The 18,217-nt window shown below is 40.6% G+C and overlaps 1 protein-coding gene across 5 annotated transcripts in view; it reads left to right on the forward strand.

The window, feature by feature from the left end:
* Nucleotides 1-18,217, forward strand: part of PKP4 (plakophilin 4) — a 169,679-nt gene that overhangs the window by 131,204 nt on the left and 20,258 nt on the right. For all 5 annotated transcript variants that reach the window (XM_054972413.1, XM_054972415.1, XM_054972414.1 and 2 more), the window contains 5 exons: nt 10,430-10,613; nt 14,034-14,151; nt 14,767-14,958; nt 15,150-15,323; nt 17,057-17,207. In XM_054972413.1, coding sequence (XP_054828388.1) covers nt 10,430-10,613; nt 14,034-14,151; nt 14,767-14,958; nt 15,150-15,323; nt 17,057-17,207 — 819 coding nt within the window. The remainder of the gene's footprint in view (nt 1-10,429; nt 10,614-14,033; nt 14,152-14,766; nt 14,959-15,149; nt 15,324-17,056; nt 17,208-18,217) is intronic.

Below are 18,217 nucleotides of genomic sequence, written 5' to 3' on the forward strand. Positions count from 1 at the left end.
GATATGCAAACACTTTGGCTGAAATGGAGCACAGAGGAAAGGGAGACTCTCCTTTACCCTCTGTTCCTCCACTCTCCCAACACACCGCCTCAAAGTTCCTCTGGTGATGGCCTCTCCTAACCAGCCGAGTACTACTACCTACAGGCCTCCTGACTTGGAATCTCCAAATCAGTGGTAGACCAACTCCATACAGACAGTTTTCCAAAGGGATTCCTCAGGTGCTGCCATCAGCTTGCTCTGTTTGTTCAGTCTGAAATGCCTAAACTGAATGGACTAGCAACTGCTGTAGCAGATAACTGATGTAGCAGAGCTTTTCCCAAGTAGACCAAAGGAACCAAGCTTGAGGTAGAGAGTCCAGCCTAAATAAACTGCATTTGGCCAACATTGTTAATTTTCTTTGATGGCCACCATAGCTCTAATTATTTCTGCTTCAGCCATCCCAGATTTAGCACATGCATTGCTAATCTCACTAGCCAAGAGTCTGCTAGTTCCCTTTCTCCACCACCAAACATTTTTGGTCAAGACTGGATTTCTGTAGAGAAGCCTGTCTGGACAACTCCAGTCCTGTGTCATGCAGTGCTGACCCTTTTCTCCAAAGATTTCCCATGACAGCATTGTTTTCGTTTAGTCCCAGAATAAGCAGCAGATCTTTCACCCCCCTTCTATTACGACTAAATATGTAGGCATCTTTTTTTGGTTAACAGGAATACATTGAGACCAGTTTCTAACAGTACAAGCACAGTATTGGGTCATAGGAGAAGTGCCTGTTTGCAATGCAACACAAGCTACCAGGGGGTACGTCTACCACCTGAAGGCGCGTGTGCTGTACATGTGCTATTCATGCATCCACCAAGCATGAATGGTATTGCCAACTCTGATGGCACCATTCACATATTAAGGATCTGATTTCAGTGCATGTGCACTTTTTTGCCCTTACACTCCCTAACAGATTATTGTCGATCTCTGTCTTAACTAACCATGTCCCTTTTTGAAAACTGTTCCTATGTAGCAGCATTAAAAAACAATCTGGGAGAAGGACACTTAAAATCTCTGCCCATGTGATAAATTCCTAGTAGGGAAGGTCTGCCTTTAACATATTTCTCTCTCTGAACAATGTAATGTATGGGTAATAAATGCATTTTTCTAAACCTGAGAAATATGCGGGCCTTGGTATGGTATGGTATGGTATGGTATGGTATGGTATGGTATGGTATGGTATGGTATGGTATGGTATGGTATGGTATGGTATGGTAAGACTAGCAAATACTTACATTTGTTAGAGTTAGTTATATGTAATCAGCACTTTAATACTACATTTTTAGATGTGGGAATGATCTTCAGCAGTTCTCTCACTATGAATTACTAACTTAGTAATTCATAGTGAGAGAAGCTGCTCTTTAGCTATGTGTGTTTAATATTTTAAGTCTATCCTGCTTGTTATGCAGAAGAATTGCAAAGCAAGGATTCAGTCTTAGTTTCATTGTTGCTATAGTGGAAGAATAACCCTTATATTCTCACTTTTTCAAAAAGCCTCATTCTGCCTAAGGGTGCTATATATGTTTACTGCCATAGAATCTCATTTTTCATGAGTTTGTACTCTATCACAAAAGTTGATGTGATTTATTACTTTTGAAATAGCAGAGACAGTTAACAAACCTTATCTTAGTTCCTTGGTCACAGACAGTTGATAGGAATACTATTATTACCCCTAGTACTTTTGAAATTTTTACATATGTATACACTCTTGGAGCTTTCAACTGAGTAGGGTACAATCTGTAGTAAGTTATGCATGCCTCTGGCATGAAATCCTTGGAACCAAAGTTCTGAACTGTGTGCGTAGGTACCATTTATTTTTACAGAGATTTCTACATACCTCACTTTTCTCTGGATAGCACATACAATTTATTTCTTCTTCTTTTTTAATGCAATGTTGTAACATTTGGTTGGATCCTGCCAGCTTTTTTGCTCAAGCTTGCCAAATTCTATTATAGCCCCTGTCCCACATAACTTTCATTTGTGGTCCAGTACAAGCCCCAGCAGAGATTTTTTGGTGGTCAAAGGGGAGTCTCTCCTTCCTTTTTCACCAGCAGTATATCAGGATCTAGCATGCTTTGGGGCTCTGGATTTCTTGAGAAGCATAGCTCATGAGACACTTGTTTAGCATATTTCATGATGATAAAATTGTTGTCAGGGGTCTATGGTTTTCTTCCATTTGTTTCACTGTGGATTGAAACTTTCTGCTGAAGTAGCAAAGAGAAACAAAATGCAGCATCTGTTCTTTTAAACACTATTTTTAAAGTATTTTCAATGTGTACTTGTATTGTTTTATTGTATGCTATTTATTATCCTGCAGTTTACATTTTATTATTGTTGTATCCCCTCCTGATCCTGCTTGTAGGGAGGGAGGGCTAAAAGTGAATAAATTAAACAAACTAAATATATACAGATACAAGCAAGCACATGTTATGTCTATGTTAAATTGACTGCTCTTTGTTACTAATGGTTAACTTTGATTTTTAAAGAATGGTTCGGGAAAATTGGGTAAATGGAAGAAGAAGATTGATATATTAATTAATTGATTGATTACATTTATAGCCCGCCCTCCCTGCAAGCAGGCTCAGGGCAGGTTACAGCAACAGATAGATTACAGAGTTAAACTGATAAAACAGTAAAACAATAAAATTAAATCTTATATAACAGCATACAGTTCAATATCCCAGATGGGACACCATTCCCCTTTCCCTGCACACCATAAACAGGGGGGAAAGAGGGAAGAGGTGCGGGTTGGTAAACTCCCTGGCACATAGGGGCAGATGGATCGTATAACCCCACCACCACCACCACCACTAGTAGGAGACCAGCAGGGAGGCTACTTAGAATAGATCCAAGTGCTGGGCCTCAACCATATGCCTGGCAGAACATCTCTGTCTTACAGGACCGCTGAAAAGATATAAGGTCTTGGCAGGCCCGAGTGTCGTCTGACAGAGAGTTCCACCAGGTCGGGGCCAGGACAGAAAATGCCCTGGCCCTAGTTGAGGCTAGCTGAGCCTCCCTGGGGCCAGGGACCACCAGTAGGTGTTTACCTGCCGATCTAAGGGCTCTCCAGGGTACATATGGGGACAGGCAGTCCCTCAGGTATGCTGGTCCCAGTCCGTTTAGAGCTTTATAGGTCAAGACCAAAACGAACCTGATCTGGAACTCCACGAGGAGCCAATGTAGCTGCTGCAGAGTAGGGGTCACATGTGCCCTGAATGAAATTCCTGTCAGGACATGAGCAGCAGCATTTTGGACCCGCTGCAATTTCCAGGTCAAACCCAAGGGAAGCCCTGCATAGAGCGAGTTACAGTAATCCAATCTGGAGGTGACCGTTGCATGGATCACTATCGCTAGGTCATTGGTTGAGAGCTAGGGGGTAAGCTGCCTGGCCTGTCAAAGGTAGAAAAAGGCAGTACAGGCAGCTCCATAGACAAGGAGGAATCCAGTGTCACACCAAGACTCCGGACGGATGAGATGGGCACAAGTGGTGCCCCATCAAAGGCCAAGAGCTGAATCCCCACATCTACTCCCCCATGGCCCAAGTACAGGACCTCCGTCTTCATGGGGTTCAACTTCAGTCTGCTCTGCTTCATCCATCCAGACATGGCCCCCAGCGCTCTAATTAGGGCATCGGGAGCAGAGCCAGGCCGTCCGTCCATCAACAGGTACAACTGGGTGTCATCTGCATACTGATGGCAACCCAGTCCAAAACTCCACACCAGCTGGGCGAGAGGGTGCATATAAAGATTGAACAACAAAGGGGAGAGTAATGCCCCCTGCGGGACGCCACACACCAATGGTTGGTGTGCTGATAACCTCTCCCCCAGCGCCACTCTCTGTCCCTGACCGTGGAGAAAAGAGACAAGCTACTGTAAGGCTGTCCCTTGAATCCCTACATCGGCGAGGCGATGAGTCAACAGCTGATGGTGGACCGTGTCGAATGCTGCTGAGAGATCTAGCAAAACCAGCAGCGCCAACCCGCCCCAGTCCAGGTGCCTACAGCGATCGTCTGTGAGGGCAACCAACACTGTCTCAGTCCTGTGGCCTGGGCAGAAACCAGACTGGAATGGGTCCAAGACCGATGCATCTTCCAGGAAACCCTGCAGCTGCTCCACCACCACTCGCTCAATCACCTTCCCCAGAAACGGGAGGTTCGAGACTAGGCAGTAATTGGATGGATCGGTGGGGTGGTGTCCAAAGTTGTCTTTTTCAGAAGAGGCCTCACCACAGCTTCCTTTAACAGCTCGAGAAAAACTCTGGAGCTCAATGATAGATTGATAATAGTCTCCAACGGGGCCCTCATCCCATCGACACTGGCCTTAACCAGCCACAAAGGGCAGGGGTCCAAGGGGCACATGGTGGGCCTCACCAGCCGTAAGATCCTGTCAACATCCTCCTGGGAGATCAGACTGAAGTGATCCAGGATTGAACCAGAAGACGGCCAAGGGGTCTCCAGTTCCTTTACTGTATCAACCATGGCCGGCAGGTTGCAGCGGAGGGACAAGACTTTCTCTGCCAAAAAGCTCCCAAAAGCATCACAGCTAATGGCCAAATTCCTAATTTGGCAGTCTCCCTGCAAGAGGGAGACCAAAGACCGAACTACCTGAAATAATTTCACTGGGCGTGAGCTTGCAGATGCTATGGAGGCGGCATAATAATCCTTCTTTGTCTCCTTCACAGCCACCTCATAGGCCTTCATAAACGCTCTATAAGATGATCTTGCCTGAAGAATTATTTAATGAAGAATTTATTTAATGAAGAATTATTTAATGAAGCAACCTAAGTAATCAGTCCAAAATTTACCAAATTGTATCATCACAATAGTTAACAAACTCGGTTTTATCTTGAAGCTGCTAGTATAGCTCATTCAGAGATTTGTACATTGTGAGTGATGTTAGATTTCCAGTGTTTCATTATTAAGTTTTAGTCACCCAAGATATTTGACTAAAGAAAATGAAGAAGTAGGACTAAGTATCACACTCAAGTGCAAGTCCCACCCCCCACCCCCTCCAAACCTCAGTATTGTGGTATTTTACCATAACCCCATAACATACAGATGAGAGTAGTACTGGAAGCCTTGCAGTAACTTCTTCTGATGGAGTCTAATGTGCCCTCAACAGAATTTTTTTGGTTCACTTTCAGGCCCAATTTAAACTTGACAAGAAGAGTGTATTAAAACTTACCTGTATGGATTTCCTATGCATCCCTCTTTGCATCTAAACCAGTTCATTGGCTCCTGTGTATGCAGAAATAGCACAGTGCTCGCCTGGGCCTATAATCCTTGGTCAGCAAACTCTGTGCTTGTGCAGATGAAGTTGACTGGTTTTGAAATGACTCTGGGCACGTGGCGTTATTTCTGTGGTGCATTTTTATGAATACCCAATATCACATTTAAATCATATCTTAGCCTGATATCCAGAGACAACATTTGAACAGATCTTAAAGCTCCCTTCACAATTGGTTCATTTGAATTGTCAAATCTGCATCTTTTCCCTAAATCTCCTTTTCAGAATTTGGAGAATCTTCTAACAGAGCTCTTTCTAAGCAGAACATAAGAAGAGCCCTGTTGGATGAGTCCGGGAGCCCAGCATCCTGTTTAACACCTTTCTAAGCCCAAGCTGTAACTGTGCTTAGGATGGCGCTGCAAATAACATTCAAATTATTTATTCGTAATGACTTGCATCCAAAGGTTCGTTTGTTTCATTTATACCCACCATTGGGAATTCAAAGCTGCTTACCCTGTTCTCCTCTCCTCCATTTTGTCCTCACAATGAGGTAGGTTAGGCTGAGTGTGTGAGACTGGCGAGCTTCCGTGACAGAGTAGGGATTTGAACCTGGGTCTCCTAGAGCAGAACCACAAGTGACGCCTGACACAGGTTGGACACTTGTCAGCTTCCCTCAAGTTTTGATGGGAAATGTAGGCATCCTGGTCTTGCAGCTTGGCTCTCTGACTGCTGTCCAATGGACTTTTCAACTGTCACTTGTCCAACATTCCGCCAAGCTGCCTACATTTCCCATCAAAACTTGAGGGAAGCTGACAAGTGTCCAACCTGTGTCAGGCGTCACTTGTGGTTCCGCTCCTAGATGCTAGTCCAACACTTCGCCATCTTCTACCACAAATGCCCCTCTCAAACTACAGCGCCTCACACCACATCCCATTTAGTTTTCAATGTGCCTCTGACCCTGTGAGTGCCTTCTTCAGAGGTTGCAGGGCAAAGCATTGGGAAGAAGGAGATGTTAGGAAAGTCCCATTGTACACACAGAGTTCAACACTCTCCGCTTTGGATTTAGTTCAATGTCTGGAGAAGCAGATAAAGCACAAATACCTGGTCCAAAAGCAAATGAATTATGTAATTGGAAATGCTGTCTATCATGCTCTTCCTTGCCTCAGCCCCCTCACTGGTATGTTGCCCCACCTGGAAGGCTGAATTTGGGAACTGAGTGCTCTGTTCCCTTCAATGACCCTGTGAGGTAGGCTCTGGAATCTCTCTTCATAGCATGCCACCGCCCATGAATATCCCCCGCCCCCATTCCTAGGGACCTCCCCTTGTGCCAGGACAGCTGCCCACGAGTACAGCTGCCCCAAGAAGCACATGGTAGTGCTGACCAGCAGTTGGGGCATTCAAGAGGAATCAAGGCAATAATCCTTAACTAAATAGCTTTATTATTCTTTGGTAATATAGTACAAGACTAAGGATCCACCTAAGGAAATAATCAACGAATACTTACTAGCTAAGTGAAAAGTACAGCTTCTTCACATCAACTCCAATGTGGAAGTCCATGCAAACACAAAGATGAAAGGACAGAACCTTTTCAGAGTCCAGCTGTCTTGGGTTCCAAAGTAGATCCCCCAATCTGCTCTTCGGATTCTGGACTCCAAAACGCCCAATAAGCCCTGGCCCAGTACTAAATCAAAGAGATGTGAATGGTTTCACATCAGGCTGTAAAGAGCAGCCTTGAAACCCTTGCCTTGAAAACTCTCTGGAGTTGCCGTAAGTCAGCTGCATCTTGACATATTATACATACAGGTCTTCCACATGTGCTCATTTCAAGTGCATATACTCCCAATCAGTCAATTCTTTCCACATAACCAGTTGATTTCCAGTGCATAATGATAAAGTTTAGGAAAGAACAAATGGTAAAATTACTGACCAGCAGTGTTTATGGTCAAGTATAGCTAAAGATGCTCTTGGTTTTTTTTTTCTCTATAGTGAGTGCTGTTATACCAGTAAACCATTAAGTGCACCATCTCAAGTTCGATAAAGCATCTGTTTCAGCTGGTAATCCAACTCAGCTGCTGAGTAGCTTACAAAAACACCTTTTAAATAAAGCACCTTCTAAAACAAATGCTTGAATGCCTTGGAGGGTGGAGAGGATCCTGGCAAATAAAGGCTCTGAGTAATGTAGTAAACTAGAAAAGTCATCATGCCTAACATTGTTTAAGTATAGCATTGTTTAGCGGAGTGAAGAGCTGCTTTTATAAAATTGAACTCCTGGGTAGAGTTGCTGTAGCATGGTGGTTAAGCGGTCAGGCTGTAAATCGGCACTCTGATGGATGGAATCCCACTACTGCCATGAGCTCTGCAGGTGGCCTTGGGGAAGCCACTCTTCTCAGCCCCAGCTCCCCAGCTGCATTGTGGTGATAATGAATGATAACACTGACTTTGTATACCGATCTGAGTGGGACACTAATCCATCCAGAAGAGCAGTACATAAGCACTGTTGTTGTTGTTGTTGTTGTTGTTACAAAGTTGTTGAAAGATGAAGCTGCTTGACCTGCATAGATGTCTTTTTAAAATTCTGTATTTGAAAGACCTGCCATTTCTGATTGCCCAGTAAATACTCATGCGTAGCTGGTACATTGTGGAGAAAAGATAAATGATAGAATCAAGCTTTGTGCTCGACTTTTTCAGTTTCTGGAAGTGTAATTACATATATTGACAGTAGCTTTTGGCATTCTTGTGTTATTGTGTATAGTTCTGTTTTTGTTATTTATGTGCTGCTTTTACTTTGTCAGCCAACTGAGTCCTAGGAATGGGATTGATCAAAAACTATACACTAAACTCTCAAAAGCCAATTTGTGGAAGAACCATAGAAATGTGAATGAGGTGTCAAAGAACAGAAGACATAGATTTGAAAGAAATGATGCACCATTTGGTTTATCCACTGAATCTCAAACGAAGAAAAAAAATGAAATATAAATAAGCTACCCTCTTGGAAATTTTCTTTGCGATTGGCTGCAAGAGCTCTGGAAATTTTCTTGAAATGAGGCTCCCCACCCCCAGCAGCCATGGGCTGAACTTAGGAGGAACTTATCATGAAACTCCCATAAATGATCTAACTGATAAGGAATTAACTTCTTATGTTTGGGCAGTTTAAAGTTGTGGGTACCTGAATTATGGTCTTTTGAGAAGTGGGTGCCGTTCCCAACTGAGAAATTCTAGGTACTGAAGGGGCTTTTCTTTCCCTAGCAGATATCAGGAAAGGTCCTTTTCTTTTAGAAAATTAAAGATACTTTTTTCATTGTAGCTAAGATTTGGCAGATTACTGGACACGAGTTTATTTTCTTTACACAAACAATCTGCTCAATATTGTGACAGCGAGCAATGAACATATAAAATTGTCTGTCTGTCCACATTGAAGTTCAATCACAAATTCTTTGACCACAATCAGAACACAAACTCATATTTTGTTACCACTGGAAAAATACATGTATGTTTTTATGTGTAATAAGGTTTTATTTTCTCATATATATAATATGGAAAATGTATAGCACCAATATTTCAGTGGATCAGTTTCCATTTGGAGAAAACAGGTAACAATATGGTCGGAACACAACAGCAAGTGTTACACATAGGTTTTATTCAGGGCTAGGTGTGTAATGTTGGGAAACTGATGTGGAATTGTGTGCTTTTCCTCTTGCATCTCTCTTTACTGTGAGCTAGGGACCTATGTTATTGTGTAATGAAGTTGAATTGTCTCCCTATGACAGAGTGCAGATTATTATAAGTTTCTGTATATAAAATGGCTCAGAGGATGGTGAATGAATCACGGACTCATACACCCATTCTGCCTCATTCCTAATGGACAGCTTCCTTATATTTGGTGCTAACTTTAGTTGGGCATCATGGTCACTGCTTGCCCTCCAAACCAGACTCAAATGTTTTAAGAGGGTTTTTGATTCTAGCTCCAGGGGACAAGTGGTAACCTGTAACTTACTAGTTCAGGCATCACAACACAACTGTGCCTCATGTTGTCTAACGTCAGCCCTAGAATTGCTTATGTTCTGTTTCAGCATTTCTTCAACTCTGTATTGGATTCTTGCTAATGCTATGTCTTTGTCACCTTGTGTTTATTTACCCATGGCATTGTTTATGGAAATGTCCTTGATCTTAACTCTACTAATATCACACTGTGTGATCCACCTTGATTCTCAGTGAAAAAGGTGGACTATAAATGACATAAACAAAAAAACAAATAAAATGTAGTTAGGACTAAACTATGCATGGCAGAGGGCGGGGCACGGAGGAGGCAGTGGACTCATTCACAATTCCTCTGTGCTTAGGGTTTTTTTAGAACAATAGTTGTGAAACTTCACACAATACAAATCTACTTTGCTTGACATTTTACATTCCAGCTATTCGGAAATTAACCAGATCAGTATAACACTGATTCTTTTATGAAATATTTCTAAATCAGAAAAGCCTCATAGTTTGGAAGCCATTCTGTCTCCTGTGTTTCAGTTTTGATGGCAGGTTTCTGATGACATCACACACTTCAGAATATAAACAGAGCATCAGAGAATAAGCAATTTTAATTCTTACTACAGTTATGGAGAAGTACAGTTTTTACAGTTTTTATAATTATAACAGTTATGGAGAATATCAATATCTTTTTTTCCCTTTGAAGTTGACAAACGCTCTGCGATCCTTATTGTTTTATATTTGTTCACGGTAGAAAAGCCTTCTTAAGTTTCCTTGCACTGGTTGTCCAGCATCTACACTGATTTCCCATTATTGACAAATCTGGTTTTTAATATCTTAAACATTCATCTCGCAATCTTTGTATCATTCATATGAGCAAAGTGGACACCTTCCTTTAACTATTGAAACTCCTTTCCCTAGAGCCTCATCAGTATGCAACCCCAAGTATATTATTTGTAGAATTTGGTTGTCTGAGTTAGCATTTTACAGCTGAGTTAATCAGTTTTTATGTAACCTAATCTTTTGTACTTGGTGGTTTTATACGGCTAAGTTTTCTTTTAATTGTTCTTGGCTTTAAATTAGTATTATTAGTCCTGTACTGTCGTGGCATAGGGTATACAAGTTGAAATAAAGAGATAATGATCTAATGATCTTTGCCATTAAATGATACAATGCATCTTTTTTCATAGGTGTTCTCTGGAACTTGTCTTCCTGCGATGCAGTAAAAATGACAATCATTCGAGATGCTCTGTCAACATTAACAAACACTGTGATAGTTCCTCATTCTGGATGGAATAATTCTTCCTTTGATGATGATCATAAAATTAAATTTCAGACTTCTCTAGTTCTACGCAACACAACCGGATGCCTGAGGTAAATCACCATGTATATAGAAAGAATCTTAAACAGCAATTTCTTGTATCCTTTGTAAACTATTCAGTTCTATCATTCAGACTAATAAACTTTGCTTTTATATAATGAAAAAGCAGACATGCAAATTTAAGTCCGAAGGCATATTGCTTTATGAATGACAATGTGTTGCATGTCTTGTGTTTATATTAAACTCTCATTCTGTAATGAATTAACTTTCAGCTGGCTTTGCTCTCATCTAGTAATTTAACCTTTAGGATATTAATTGGCCACTGCTGTGTTGTCCACTCAATTTTTTTAGTGTAAGTTTGAAAGGGCTGTTTATTTTTGCTTTGGAGCAAGGGGTGGGGGTTAAATGCGCCCAAAGCTTTTTGAAGCGACCCGAATCACTTCAGAAAGCTTTGATTTAGGATTCCTAAATTGGGCCCGCAATGCTGGACCCGATTCAAAAATTGCAAAACTGTATGAATCAGGTACAATTTGGGTATTTATCCCAAATCGGAAACCCAAATTGCATACCCCTACATGGAACTTCATGGTTTGATCAAACTCCAGTTTGCTGTGTAATCTAAATGCTAGCCCATTGATAAATTTCAAGTACTTAGAATTTAGCATCTGAATTTAAAATTATCTCATTGCATTAATTCAAAGCAAACTGTATATATCTGTAATATAGAAAGCCAGATAATTACTACTACACAAAGTATGGGAACTGAATGAAAGGCTCTGTGCTCATATTATATTGTAACCTAATTGCAATATAACTTCGGGATTTTAGTAATACCAGTGTTGTACTTATCCTGGGCAGTAGCTATCAGCCTTTCTGATTGTGAAAGTGGGAGGTAGGGACCCCTGACCACTGAAAAGGCTGTGCCAGGGATAGTGGACTGAAGCCACATGGGACTGCAGGTATGATATGAGGAAAATCAGAATAGTTTGAGTGGAAAAGCTGGTAGAATCTAATCCCTCTCTCCAGAAAGCCTCCCTCCAACTTCCATGTGTTTCTACAATTTCCACCCTCTATTGTAGTCTGCGTCTTCATCAGCTGCCTCCCAAGCCCTTTGGCATATTTATTCTCCCGCCTACTTATCTGTTAGTTCCTTCTTTTTCATCCACCTCATCTCCCTCTTCTCCCATACCATCACCTGCCACCACTAGCCTCTATTATTTTATTATTTATTACTGATGTTGTGACATCAAAACACATGCCACTTTCCAGAGTGTAAGAAGACAGGTCCCTGCCCTAAGAACAATGTGCCTTGTTTGCTAAATCTTTGTGTTTCACATGCTTGCCTCACAAATGTTCCAGTACTTTTCTTTCTTTACAAGTTGATAAGGCATTGGTATAGGGCATAGGGACATTGTTTAGTTTATTCACTCCAATTGGATTGTCCATCATAGGCCAGCTCCGAAGCAGGCTGTAATAGCAACATAGACATTACCAGAAGAATAATGTCTAGTTTTGCACACCACATCTAAAGAACATAGTGCTAAAGAACATAGTGCTCAACATGAGAAGTGCTCAGTATTTAGCTTCCCCAGCACAGGTAGGTTGTAAAGATCCAAGAGTCTCTCTGGCAGCAACCATTCAAAGTAGCCTGGATCCTTGCCCACACTAGATCACACTGTAAGAGAGTGCAAAGCAGAATTATGGTAAGCAGCAATGGAATGTCTAGTTATGCAGGCTACACTACATACAGCAAGTATACCATTTTTTGCCAATTATTATTGCCAAGTGCATGTCTGGGTAAAAATTTGCTGATCAACAGGGATTGACTGGAAATTGAAAAAGAGCTGCTGATGATTTTTTTTCCCTACCAGGATTTATTTTGGAGTGGTTTGGGAAAAACAGATTTCTCTTCATAATCTTCTTGAGAGATTCTCTTCTCTATTTGCATAGTTTAATTAATCTTCTTGAGGTCTTTATCTGTCCTCCCAACAATTTAAACAGAATGATGTACTGTGATAAGGGACATTCTGTTGAAAGGTTGCCTGCCCTGTTTAATGAGAATGGCCTTTAAGTTGCTTTTTCCCAGTAAACATCTTCAAGACTATACCTAATTGAACTCTGTCACATATTTGTACTTTCCCAGAATATATAATCCTATCTAAAAAGTTTTTCTTCTGTAGATAACAACATACACATTCCATGATACAAGAGTACCATCTACACTATGGCTTAGGCCATAATAAATTATGCATTCATTCAAATTATCTTCTAAGGTCAGAGGCTGTTTGGTAATTACATGCATTGCAGTGCAGGATATGATGCCCCCTTCCTCCCCCACCCCTTTAACCAACTTAAATGGCACTCAGGGCGTTTTTAAATTCACTAATAACAAAATTTAACATAGATGGGAAAAGTCAGGCGAATCAGGGTTGAAAATTTCTGAGGGAACTCAATGAGGTAAAATCAGTACATGCACAGACTTCAGGTCTAATGTTTCAAATGAATGAGAGTTTCTTAAGCTATTCATAGTTACTTACATCTTTTATGTTGAGAAGCTTTCGTTCCAGTGTTTCCCCAGACACTCTAGTGTACTTTCTTTGAGTATTCTATGAATCTTAGTTTTCAGAAGGCTGGTACCTCTTTCCAGTACCCAAACCCTTTCTCTTGAAACACCAGTCAGTACTAATCTTGAGTTTTAACTTACTCTTAAGGTCTCCAAAGGCAGTTTCTAACCACACCAGACCAAGGATCTCTTAACTTTTCAGAGCTAACTCCCTGGGTAGGGAAATTCTCCTCTCACTAGAGATCTATCCCCTTTTTTCGGCCCGAATGGGAGTCTTTGCCTACTTCCCCAAACTTCCTTGCCAACTTTCCTCCAGTTCTCCTGTCTGTACTAAACTGATCTGTCAGGGCTGAATACCCAAACTGTCAGTATTCGACTCCTCTCAGCTAGGACTGAAATCAAACTCTTCTCCCCAGCATCCAGTTCAGAAGTCTTTCTCTGTTCAGCTGATGCTACCCAATAAGATTCCTAGGAGTGGCTGGTTACTCAAGGCTCTCTGTTTCTGTGAAGAATTAACCTGTCACAGTCCTTCAGCTGATTGTACTTCACTTTGAAGCTTTTTAAAAAGGCAGTCCATCACACAAGGGTTCCAGCAAGAAAGAGGGGCGATCACCCTTCTCTTTCATGAACTTGTGCTTGAGCAGATGTTTGCTGAAGGATGAGTGTGATTTCCACCAATTCCCTGATCATTACTTTTGTATAACATACTTTCCCCAAAGTTATCTGACCCTGAAGAGTAGCTTTTGGAGCAGGTATGAGGAGAAGGTGCTAGGGATTGCAAAGGGAATTGAGAGATGACAAAGATCTTTTCCATCAACCTCTCCTTCATTCACAAATTGTTAATATCCAAGCCCATATTTAGTAATATGCATCGTTATTTCTATTTTGTTTTATTTTATTTATTTTTTAGGAATCTAAGCTCTGCAGGTGAGGAGGCACGGAAACAGATGAGAACTTGTGAAGGACTGGTTGATTCGTTGTTATATGTGATCCACACGTGTGTGAACACATCTGATTATGACAGCAAGGTGTGCAAATGTTTTAACTACGGGGGCCAGGGTGGGGGGCATTACTTACCAGGAAAGTTGATTACTAGTTGCTGCACTCTGTATATACCATTTCAGGCCAAACTATGTGTGACGAGTTCTGTGATTAGAATCTCTTGTGAGTTTTTAAGAATAGGAAGTCTCACATAATTGCTTTGAAGAGTTTAACCATTTCCTAACATGCCTCTTCCACAGCTGCAGTTAGTTCTGTGAGAAAGAGGAAACAGATAGAAAACCTGTCACAGAAATCTCACTTCACATGTAGATTGACATTTTTTTTAGTTTTTTAATGTCACTGAATATTTAAAGCATGTAGATTTATTAATATTAACTTAATGTTGTTATTTAATCTGTGGGCATAAAAATTATTGAGGAAAGTTTCCCCCTTGACTCTTCTCTCTTTTTTTAGAGTTTTAGAACCAATATGTTAAACTAAGCATAGCAAGGGATTAGTGTAAGCCTTATCTTGATTAAAATTTAGAAGACCCTGTTCCCTAAATACTTATCTGAAAGTATGTTACTATGTACATTTATATCCCAAATCACTGTTGTACTAGTGTATCTTACCATAGAATCCACTGTCTGTTTCTTTTACAGACAGTGGAAAACTGTGTGTGCACACTACGAAACCTTTCCTACCGTCTAGAGCTCGAGGTACCTCAGGCCCGTCTGCTGGGTATAAATGAACTGGATGACTTTTTGGGGAAGGAATCGCCTAGCAAAGATTCAGAACCAAGTTGCTGGGGGAAAAAGAAGAAGAAAAAGAAGAAAACTCTGCAAGAGGATCAGGTTTGTTTGCCTCTGTTATTATTTTTCTTTCCCTTTGCTTAATTGGTAATAGGTGTGTATCAAGGATACTTCTATGTTAAAATACTTGAGAACAGAAGTGACTACTTCTGAGAATATACGGGTGTGAAACTTCTGAATCTTTGCTTCAACAGCTGTATTTACATATATTAAGGAGTGTGTATCTTTCACAGTGGGATGGAGTTGGTCCAATACCAGGATTGTCAAAGTCTCCCAAAGGTGTGGAAATGCTGTGGCATCCTTCTGTAGTAAAACCGTATCTAACTCTTCTAGCAGAGAGCTCCAATCCCGCTACTTTAGAGGGCTCTGCAGGATCTCTCCAGAATCTTTCTGCAGGCAACTGGAAGGTAGTGTATGAAACTTGCCGCTGTTGACATTTCACAGTGTCTGCTTTCGCAACACTGATGCTCCAGTGGAGAAGCAGTTAAGTTGTAAATATTTAGCATCAGATGTTTTTCATGCAGCTGCTGGCAGGTGAGCCTGCGAGCCACTTTTATCAGGAACATGCTTCAGATTTCAAGACATTTTCTGAGCTATTTCTGAGTTTTTGCTTTCAGGCAAAAGTGTAATTCAACTGTGTGAGCCTGTGACTTCATTGGGCTTAGTAGGGTGTAACTCTGCTTAGGACAGCACAGTTAGTGATTAATACAGCAGGATCAGTGACTTCCTCTAGCACTTGTGTAGAACTTCAAGCACAGTCTTCCCCTTGCGCATGGAGGCTGAGCAGAGTGCCTAGGTACCAGACACTGGTTTGGCCTCTACAAGAAAGTGTGAAATGTTCTTCATAGAATTACTCCTGACACAGCTGCACAGATATTTTCTGCATTCTTGACATTTTGAAAGGTTTTGGGGCTGCACCCATGTAACTTTGTAATTTCTAAATGTGCACGTAATATAGATTAGGAGATCGCTGTCATTTTACATTTCATCTTTCAGTTTTATCATTGTCTTCCCCGGTTTGATATTGAAGTAAAAATTTCAAAGTAGAAAAAAAAATTGTTATAAATATTAGCTGTTGCAAAGAGCAAAAACATTACAACTTCTTTTATTCTTTGCCCTCATTTTTTGTTTTTGGCCTCCATTCATTTCTCAGTGCCCAGTTGCAGAAAGTGAAATGCTTATGAGAAACAACATTACAAATGTGCCACTGTTAAGAACGCAGAGGTTTTCTTGTTAACATGTATCCACTAAAAAACAAAAGAACTGTTGCCGTCATTTCAGCGTATTTAGCTTTGGGCTTCTTCAAAGGTTCAAAATTTAGTTTTTTCCCAGAGGCTAAAGAAGAAAGGTTTGCTTAATTAAATTAGCTAAGACACAGATAGGTTTATCAAGAAAAAGAGGAGATTAATTGTTCACAAATAAGTATTATCTCTGAATCTTCATACCTGATGTCCTGTAAAAGCACCACATTAGATCCCTTTAATCATTTTTATTTATTCAAAAATCCCATTTTTAAAGCTGTATAAATGACTGCTTCTGTTTTAGCAGTTGATTTTTTAAAATAAAAAAGTTGAAAGGCAAAATACTGGTCTTTTTTCAAATAAAAGGTTATTACTTCCTTAATAGCTATTAAAACCACTATAATAACACAGTATATTTCATTTCATCTCTGAATTCATTTTCTTATTCTGTGGCCCATAATGAAAAATCTTCAAAGACTATATTGATGCCAAACACCCACTTAAATTAATGGGATCTGAGTGCAGTTGTTCCCATTTGTGCTTTGAACAGCTCACTTTATTAAACGTATTAAATTTTGTAGATGATGTTGGTTCTTTTTGGGAAAACCCACACACAATGAATTTAACCAGGTTGGTGTAGTAGTTAAGAACAGTGGAACTCTTTTCTGGAGAACCCGGTTTGATTCCCCACTCCTCCACTTAAAGCCAGCTGGGTGACCTTGGGTCAGTCACAGCTCTCCAGAGCTCTTAGCCCTACCCTCCTCACAGGGTGATTGTTATGGGGATAATAATAACATACTTTGTAAACCGCTCTGAGTGGGCGTTAAGTTGTCCTGAAAGGCAGTATATAAATCAAATGTTGTTACTATTTGTAAGTAATTTTCCATTTTGTATAACAGTTTGCAGCTTATATTCGAGCTGCTGTTAGAAAAGAGAAAGGGCTCCCAATTCTTGTGGAACTGCTGAGAATGGACAATGACAGAGTTGTTTCTTCTGTGGCAACCGCTTTGAGAAATATGGCATTAGATGTTCGCAACAAGGAGCTTATTGGTAAGTAAGTTCTGAGGCATACGTAAAATGTGGGGGTTATCACTACGAGTAAACACTGTGGTGTGTTTTTATGAATTGTGTTTTACATACCTGTGATTCTCTGCAACAGCCAGGAGTCACTTGAAATCAAGCTGTTTCAGACAGGAAATTATTTGTGCAAATCCTGATTAAAAATGAAACTTTTCATCCTTGGTGTATTTTAGTCCTGGACACTAAAATACTGGACAACACATCCAACTACTTTGTCAGATTGCACAGGGAAGCCATTGAAATTCATAAGCATAAGCACAATTTCAACAGGAAAGAAGAGAGTTTAAGAATGAATAGGGCATGGTTTCCAGTCCTGAAAAACACCAGACTAACAAAATACTCTACATCTTACAATAGCCCTGCAGATACAATTACCATATCAACCACCAATCCATATGCAAAAGAACCTCCTCAGGATACAGTGAAGCTTCCCCCCATTAGCATTCCACACCCTGGAAAACTCTTACAGGATGACTCAGCCCAAACCCACCTTCCTGAGTAGATATAAATTACCTGCTAACATCTTCTCCACACATTGACACTGAGAGATCTCTGTCTTTTGGTGCTACACCTCTGAAGATGCCAGTCACAGCTGCTGGTGAAACATCAAGAACTACAATGCCAAGACCATGGCCATACAGCTCGGAAAATCTACAACAACTAACGTTCTCCGGCTGTGAAAGCCTTCGACAGTATTTCGACAATATAAGTCAGATGCTTGTTTGCTTTTTAAGAAAAGTTTATTCTAAAGGAAAAAGGTATACAGGGTTGCTACAAAACAAAGAAATCTAATGTTCTCCAGCTGTGAAAGCCTTCGACAATAAATCATAACATACTTTGTAAACCGCTCTGAGCGGGTGTTAAGTTGTCCTGAAGGGCGGTATATAAATCAAGTTGTTGTTGTTATTTCTGTTAACATGTGGTTATGGATAGGAAGCTGTGTTTATAAGCTGACATAACAGTTTTCCCACAGATTATTA

This window comes from Eublepharis macularius, chromosome 2 (assembly GCF_028583425.1).
Source record: "Eublepharis macularius isolate TG4126 chromosome 2, MPM_Emac_v1.0, whole genome shotgun sequence".
NCBI lineage: Eukaryota > Metazoa > Chordata > Lepidosauria > Squamata > Eublepharidae > Eublepharis > Eublepharis macularius.